The sequence below is a fragment of the Peromyscus californicus genome, unplaced genomic scaffold, assembly GCF_007827085.1.
Source record: "Peromyscus californicus insignis strain IS unplaced genomic scaffold, ASM782708v3 Scaffold_8__1_contigs__length_139910024, whole genome shotgun sequence".
Taxonomy (NCBI): Eukaryota; Metazoa; Chordata; class Mammalia; order Rodentia; family Cricetidae; genus Peromyscus; species Peromyscus californicus.
In genome coordinates this window covers 13,946,886-13,955,565 of record NW_026294606.1, presented here as the reverse complement: position 1 = coordinate 13,955,565, position 8,680 = coordinate 13,946,886, and the positions used below count along the sequence as shown (strand labels likewise).

The 8,680-nt window shown below is 48.1% G+C and overlaps 1 protein-coding gene across 1 annotated transcript; it reads left to right on the top strand.

Moving 5' to 3' along the window:
- Positions 1–1,956: 1,956 nt before the first annotated feature.
- On the top strand, positions 1,957–6,895 carry LOC128103770 (spermatogenesis-associated protein 31-like). Its single transcript, XM_052728405.1, has 5 exons — positions 1,957–2,142; positions 2,868–2,919; positions 3,465–3,525; positions 3,769–4,905; positions 4,993–6,895. The coding sequence occupies exons 1-5, from the start codon at positions 1,957–1,959 to the stop codon at positions 6,893–6,895; spliced, it is 3,339 nt and encodes a 1,112-aa protein (XP_052584365.1).
- The last annotated feature ends 1,785 nt before the right edge of the window (positions 6,896–8,680 follow it).

Below are 8,680 nucleotides of genomic sequence, written 5' to 3'. Positions count from 1 at the left end.
TGACCCCTGGAGGAGAAGGGTCATCATCCTCCACAGCTTGTCCCACACTGACTGATGCTGCCTGGCATTTCATCCCTTCTTTCAGAACCTCAGGAACTGATGTGCTAGTTGCCCCAATAAATGAACTGGAAAGTGCCTCTCCACCACCACCACCACTACAAGGCTTACCACTGCAGGACTTCAGGGCAAAGAGTCTGCAGGATGTGGTCAAGCAAATACAAGAGGAAGAGCAGTCCAGCCATGGAGAAGCTGACAGAAAGCTCCACCTTCCCCACAGGCAGGGCCTGTGGATGCCATGGAGACAGACAAGATTCTTTAGTGCAGACATCAGCATATTCTAAGGAGAGAAGTAGAAAAATGACTCAGTGACTTTTTTCTTCATTATCTTTTAGCCAGGTACACATTGGAGTATACATACACACTGGAAAAGAGCCTTAGAATAAATGGTTATTTATTGGAACAAATACAATAAATGGTGCTGGCGCAGCAGGACATCCACCTAAAGAAGAGTTTAGATAGATCTGCATCTCTCATCTTGCTCAAAAAATCAGTTCAAAATAGACAGGTGATCTGAATTTAAACCATGAAATACTGAAGCTGTTAGAAGGAGAGAAAGGAAAACACGTCATACATAGGCATAGACAAGAGCTGCCTGGCTAGAACACCAGTAACACAGGAAGGGACCCTATAAACTGACAAATGAGTTAGCATGAAATTTAAAAGCTTCTGCACAGCAAAAGATGCTATCATTAGAGGGAACTGGCAGCCCAGAGCATGGGATAAGTTTGCTGGTCACACTTCCTGTGAGGTGGTAATATCTAGAATGCACAAAGAATTACAAATATTCAAAACAAAAAAAATGATCAATAAATTGACTAATGAACTGAACAGATTTTAAAAGGAAATACACAGAAGCCAGTAAGTATTTTATAAAGTCTTCAACATCTTTATTCTTAAGGTAAATTCAAGTTAAGACCACTTTGGATTCCATCTCACCTAAACCACAATGGCTGCGATCAGACAAAAAATGAGACATTCTGGCAAGGATGTGGGGAAGGGACCCTCACCAACTGCTATTGGGAGTCTAAACTGGAGCAGCATGGTGGAAATCAGTACAGAGGTTCCTAAAAAACAGAACTACCATAGGCCCAGGTCTACTAATCCTGAGCATGAACTCAAAGGATGCTATCTACATCCAGGGAGATACCCACACATCCATGCTGACTGTGGCACTATTCACAACAGTTAGTTACAAAAAGTACCTTAATGAATCATATAATTTATGCTAATTCAAATAAAATAAACATGTAAAGAAAAGGGACAAATATGAAGCACTAAAAATGTTGGTTTATTTCATAATTAGCCATATACATTCTTACGATAGAGTATTGAATTTCATTTTTTCTTGACATTCTATTAACTGAAGTTAGTAAATTAAAATTATATTCTTTTAGATTTTATTGCAAATTGGCAAAGTGAAATAGTGTGAGACAAAAGGAAGTTCCATGTCTGAGTTGAGGCAAGGAATGACCTCATAATGAACAGATGTGGATCTACAGACAGAAGACATCCTGAGGGCGACAATCCCTGAGACACAAGTCAAGTTCCACAAGAAGCCCAATGTGTCAAAAACTATGAACCTGATGGACTCAAGCAGACATCGTCCAGGAGACAGAGAGATTCTGGGGCTCAGGGGGAAGGAACAAAGCAAGGGGGAAGGAAAGTCTATCTGACTTCTTCAGCAGGAGGACTTGGAAGGAGGGAGCAGGGAACCCAGGAGTTAGGAGGGTCTGCTGGGCTGCATGCTGGGGAGGGGCTGTGCCTCCCTCCCTCCTGCCAGCAGCCCTTTGTGATGAGGAGGCCACAGCTGTGTGATGTGAGCCTGAGCCCTCCTGACAAGCCTCAGGCTGTACTCCCAGGACTCAGTTGCTTGAGAGCCTCAGTGAGATTCAGAAAATGGAGAGTTCTGTCCTTCAGCTGAAAAGCCTTAGTGACTCCTGGATGAGTCTCAGCTCCATTTTCATAGCAATGGACGTGATCTTTGGCATTATGTGTGGAGTGGGGCTCTTCTTCCTACTGATCCCCTTCCTGAAGACATACCCAGTGTCACCACCACCTGGGAGTGGAAAGAACACCCCAAAGGTGAGGAAAGCCTTGGCTGAAACACAATGGAGTGTGTTCAGTCTGTTGTTCACTACTGTTATGTTCACATTTCCTACTCAAGTAGAGAGACAGGTGAGAGGAAATCTCCAGAAAGAACAGCACCTCATCTGCAGGGACTGGAAAGTCGGGCAGAGGGGAGAGTGGCCTTGAGGTGTGTGCCTGAAGCTCTCAGACCATCTGTGCGGTGTGGCTACTAAGAGAGGCCACTAAAGCAGACGGTGGCACCATGGGCTCCATTTCTGAGATGGTGGGGAGCTCTGTCTGGGACAGGACAGGCTCTGAGAAAGGGGTCATCTGTCCTCTGCTCAGATACAAGCTTTTGTGTATGTTGACGTGATGGGGGGGGGGGGGGGGTGATGAGACCAAGGGCCTGAGATCAGGGTTCAAGTCACCTCTGGTCTGAGGAAGCAGATCTTACATGACAGCCCAGAGGCAGCAGCAGAGCTCTGCCTTGGGTGGGATCCTGTCTGAGGAACACTGACTGAGGACATCCATCTAAGTGTGGTATAGACAGCCCCTGCTTGTGTCTTCCAACAAGGCCAAAAGGAAATGTGTTTATGTATGGAACAACTAAGTCAAGGGTGGATGAGAGAAAGCTCTCTGGGAAATGTGGATTTCATGTTATCCATGAGCACAGAGGGCAGGCAGCTTGTCAATTAGAGGAAGAATGGGCCCAGCTGATTTTTGTCCTTTTTCACTGTCAGGTGATGAGGAGGAGGCCGAGCAAGACCAGGAAGAAAAATGCTTCTGGAAAAGGTAGGTTTCTGCTTTCCTCTAGAGAGGCAATTCCATCTGCCCTGTGCCTCAGTGATGAGAGCCATGTTTCTGAGGATACAGGATGTGGAACACCGAGAAAGAAGAGGAGGCTGCTGGGAAGGAAATCAGAATCAGGGAAACTCCCCAGGTCCTGGATAGAAGGAAGCTGTGCTTGGCCTGGGGTGGGTGCTGCCCATGGGGGTGCGGTTCAAGGCAGTGGAGTGATGCTGTGCCTGTGTATGGGGGACTCCCAGGTCCACCTGACAACAGGTAGCTGCAGTTCTCTTGGGCCCACTCCTCTTTCAGATGGCTGGTCCAGTGTCCCTCACGGTGTTGTGTGGGGATGACAGGGGTTGAGGGAGGAGCAAGGAGAGTGTAAATGGAGAGATCTGGTCCCTCCATGCCACCTGCTCGTTTTCAGTGTGCCGTGTGCTTGGACACTGGCGGTTGGCATCAGAGTCCTCGCATGGGTGGTCTTTAAGAGAGGTGCCTCACTCTCCTGTGAGATCTCGGTCCTCTCCCTTATCCCACATAACTATTTTCAGGTTGTAGTGATGACAGAAAGAGTGTGGAAGAGAACCAGAATCCATCACAACCTGTGGAAATGTAAGAAGTCTCTGTCTTGTGGAATTATTCATACGAGGATGTGAGCTTGGGCTTTTGGGTTTTTTGTACTGGCAATACTAAGAATGGTGGGATTAAGATACAGCCCTGTTGGATATGACAGTAAAGGATATGGGAGGCAGAAGCCACAGAGCAACTATGGGATATAGGTGTCATATTTACACCAACTGATGGGCATCTTGACCCTCTGCTTGGAGCTGATGGTTTTGCCTCTGTCTTCTGCAGCCCTATCAAGCAACTGTTATTGGACTCTGCATCACTCCCCTTTGGGAAATCTAATGAGAAACAGGATCAGCTTCCCCTCTCTCAGCTGCTGTCTCACCTCAAGTTCTTGGAGGATGTTATACAGCAAAAATTTAGCCAGATTTTCTGGGGCATGTCCTCTGTGCTCTCTGAGTCAGTGGTGGCTACTGCCTGGGTCTCCAAGAGGCCTTACTCTGCAAGACATAAAACCGTGAGGTTCAGTGATACAGTTGATCCTTTCCCAGCTCTGCCTCTCGCTCAAGGACCTCCACACATTTCTCAGGCCCAGCCGTTGCCCCACCAACTTGTGACACCAAGCTTGGCAGATTTGACAGAGGTCCAGACACTGTATAACCTCCCAAGCTCTACACCAAACCAAGTACTTTCTTCATCCACAAGTAGAGCCAGTGAAAAACCATATCCTACCATAAAGTCAAGGATAAAGGCATCCCTCCTGACTGAAAACCAGCCCTGGCAGCAGGATCTGGAGTGGAAAGACACCATAGGCTCCAATGTCCAAAATCATCAAGCAGCCATTAGCCAGCCCACTCACAAGTTGCCCAGGGACCTCCCACCCGCTGAAGCTATCGGGTCGGCCTCTATCCCTCCTGAGCATTGTCAGTTCCTCCAGCACCATGAGGAGCCACACAGTGAATACAGGATGACGAAGGTGAGAGAACAAGGCCCCCCCTTCAGGTTCCTCCCATCCCAGGAACTGACGCAGCTGCAGGGACACTTCCCAGCAAACAGTCGTCGCCAGTCTAAGGACAAGCCTGAACTCCCCCAGCCTGCCCAGCCCTCCATCCTCGACTACAAAAGCTGCAAGTCGAGTCAGATGATTGAGACTACGCCCTCAGGGATGCCCTTAAAGAAGGGCCCAGCAAGATGTAACATACATGAACTCATCAAGGAGGGCCCCAGTTTTAGGGCCAAAGTCTTGCCTTGCACTTCAAGCAGCACCCCTGGGCAGGGTCTGAAACCCAGAAAATGTGCACTGAGGACAGAGCAGCTGTCCTATGTGAACACCACCCAGGACCTTTCCTTCCTTGACCCTGAAACCCAAAGGAAACTGGACTCAAACATCAAACAGCTTCCTACAAAACACAGATGGAGACCATATCTACAGACTCTTGTGTCAAAGGATCTCATCCCACCAGGGGTTCCAGCCTCATTCCTTCCCCAGCTTGTCTATCCCTCCTCACCCTCTTCTGTTTCTAAGGTTGAATACTATTCCAAGGCTGCCATGATCCTGGAAAAATTGCATCACCGAGATCCAGGAGGGACAAGGGTAGAAACTGTGTCGGCGTCCAGGCTGCAGAGTCCTCTGTTTGCACACTCACCTTCAGAGGTTCAGGAGATGCAAAGAACCACCCCACCAGCTGCCAGCCATGGGCCCGCCAAGGCCCATCCAGATACACGGCAGAGCTATCTGAGCACTCAGACCCGGGCTTTCTGCTTCCAGGCAAAAACCCAGAAGAGCAGGATTGTCCAAGGGACTGGAAGAGGCAGCCTGCAACCGAGGGCCAGCCCAAGAATGCCCAAGCATGCAGCATGGAAGAGGTTTGAGGATGTGGCCTCAGGACATCCCTGCTGGAGTGGGACAATGCCGGACCCTCAAGAAAGGGTCCCACCTCCAGTGGTCAAACAAACCAATAGATCGGAGGAGAAAAAAGAGACAACTCCTGCATGGAAAGTGAGTCTGGGATTCACAGAGATTCCCATTGGCCAAGCCATCAATATCCATCTCAGGGACTTTGAGTTTAAAGAGGCCAGTAGAAGCCCAGGCCGTTTGCAAACACCTACTCCACAGCACTCAGGAGATTCAGCTCTAAAGACACAAGTGTGTAGTGAGATTGACTTCAGATCAAACAAGCAGCCACAGGCCCGGCCTGTGGGCCATCATAAAAACAGCCTCAGTTCAGTGAGTTTGCCTTCAGAGCATTTGCTTCCCAGCTTCCAGAATAGATCCAAAAAACCCAAGACTTTCCAGGACCTAGATGATATCTTCATGAGGAGAGATCCGAGCCAGGAGACTCAGAACTTCAGAGTTCCCAAGAATAAGATTCAAGCAAAGAATCACAAGGCATTTCATCCCAATGACAAGAAGAAGGAGTTGGTGAGAAGCAGAGCCACATGCCAGGAAGAAAGTTCAGGGAGAGGGAGGCCCTCTACCCCAAGCTTTACCCAGTTCAAGGATACATCATCCATAACTGAGTTTCAGCCCTCTTTTGATATGCCAGAAAAGGGGCAGGCTCTGCCAGAAAATAATCTGAAGAAAATGAAAAGGATTTTTCTACAATATCTCGACCTCAACACAAAAGACAAGGGGCAGGGGGATTCTCTGAAGAGTGAAAACTCTACACCAGCCACTGTGATTACCCAGGAGGCAGACTCAAAAGAAAAGCTCCTCTACAGTATGGTAGTTGAAATGCAATACATCATGAATGTTGTGGTACAGATCCTAGTGAACTGGCTGGGTCTTAATGTAGGAGACCCAATAGAGGAACAATGGTATAAAGTGGAACCTCTGACATCCCATCTGAGTCACTCTCCTAAGGGTCTCTATGACCCTAAGAATAGCAGACCAGAGAGACTAATGTGCCCCGAGGGTCAGAGCCATCCATCCATATATAAGGGAATCAGAGACAAACAGCAGTTGGTTGTTGGTGCCCAGAGAGCCTGTGATCAACATCAGAACAGAGTGAAGAGTGGAATGGGCTATGGCCAACTCCCCACTCCCAAGGGGAACAACCATCCATGTAGGAACAGGGGAATTGGAGACAAACAGCAATTAGATGTTGATGCCCAGAGAGCCTATGACCCAAATCAAATTAAAATGAAGAGTGGAAGGGGCTGCTATCCACATGCCAGCCCCAAAGGACACAAACATCTATTTATGCACAGAAATGTTAGAGATAAGCAGCAATCAGGCATTGTCCAGAGGGCCTGTGACCCACATCAAAGGACAGAAAAGGGAATGGGCTGTGGCCACCTCATCGGTCCTAGAGAGAACAACCATCCAGTCACATACAGAGGAAGTGGAGACAAGAAGCAGTCATATGCTGCTGCCCAGAGAGCTGGTCACCCCAAATGGACCTTACCAGCATAGGCCAAGGAGCGGGTGCCTCAGGCCACTTTGACCTTTGCCCATCAAGAGTTCTACCAAAAGCTGTCTCATTGCCCAGCCTTTTCTTCCCCCATGCTTTCCTGGTAATAAATGTTGGATTTTTCCTGCAAAGGAAATCTTCCTACAGAAACTCATTCTCTTAGCAAATGGCTCCTTCCCAGATAGGAGCCACTTCCTAGTTCATGCTGGTGCTTTTCAGTGCAGTGGTTTCTGTCTTGCCGTGATGGGGAGGGGAGGTCAGCATCCTTCTGCCTCAGTGCAGTCTCTGGAAGGGATGGGGCATGTGGGGAAGGCAAGGTCACTTTGAGGTGTCATCCTCACCCAGTTCCACCACTGTGCACTTATCATTCCATCGTTACAGAGACAACAGAATCTAGGGATCTTTCAGGGTGAGAAACCCTGTGAAGACCCCACCCAGGTCTGTGGCTCGTTGTCTTTTCCTTACTTTGCTCCACCTTGATGTTTGTGTCACTGTGCAGGTTGGTGTGCAGAGACAACAGGGAGCCAAGGACCTTCTCATGTCACACACTGTTTCAACCCTCAGTTCAAAGGTAGGACAATTTCAACAGGACAGGCATAGAGAACACCTACCCCAGGAGCCCCTACTCACCTTGATGCAGGCAGAGGAGGGGCTGAGCGCCTCTTACCTCAGCCTGGGTGACAGGTCAGTGACACTGTTCACAATCTGCCTTCCTTTCTGATCAGAGCAGGGGCCACAATAGAACTTGCAGTGTGTGACATTGGATGGCTCCTGAGGGCTGTGTCACACAGGCCTGCCTAGTAACTCAGGAAATATGGTAATATTTTATTTGTGCTGAAATGTGATTTTATTTGTATGTTAATAAATAAAGTTGCCTGGGAATCAGAGCTAAAAGCAAACCATTTAGCAGAAGTCCGGAAGTGATGGCACACGCCCTTAATCTAATCACATGGCAGGCAGAGTCTCTGTGTGGTCAAGGACACAGCCAATCGGTGACCTAAACCTTTAATCCCAGTACCAACCATAGAGACCTGGAGGTCTCTCTAGACAGGCAGTGACGAGGAAATCATGTGGTTGGGTTTAGAGCCAATGAGAAGGTAGAACAGAAAGGCAATAAAAAGACAGGTCACACAGGAGAAGGTCTCTCTCTGAGGGGAAGGACGGCAGCGACTGGTAAGCTAAAGGCTATTGGCTAGTGCTGGGATCTCTTGGGCTTTTAACCCTGTATTTGGCTCTGTGTTTCTTATTTAATAAGACCGTTTAGAATTTTGTGTGCAAGGAAGTGCCTGCAGAGAAGCCACAAACATCTCATTGGGATCACTCAGTCCCCTCCCTGGAGTCCTGTATCCATCATGTCCATGCCATCACCTGCGCCAGACCCAGAACTCTCAGTCATCATGGCCTCCAAGTGGGGTTCTCTACTTGGGCTAAAGTTCTAATGTTCTTCCTAGGTCATGTAATTGTCTCTCACCCATCTTTAATAGGATAAAACACAATAAAGACTGTTCACCTCTAGTGAGAGACTGTCTTGATTCTTTTCAGCTTTAGGTGACCTCCACTCAAATGACTAAGTGCCCTGCCCTTCCAGTCTCACCTTGTGTTAATCCATGTCCCCTCTGTGCTGCCATCTGGATATGCATCTCATGTGACATTGTATCAATGCTTCTCTGGTGTAGAGAATGCCTAAGTCAGCTTGTAGGTTGGTTCTTGGTGGAAGATTTCCATATGGATAATAATTTGTGAAATCCATATTTGTAGCTAGAAGTTTCTCCGGTCCTGCCTGGGCC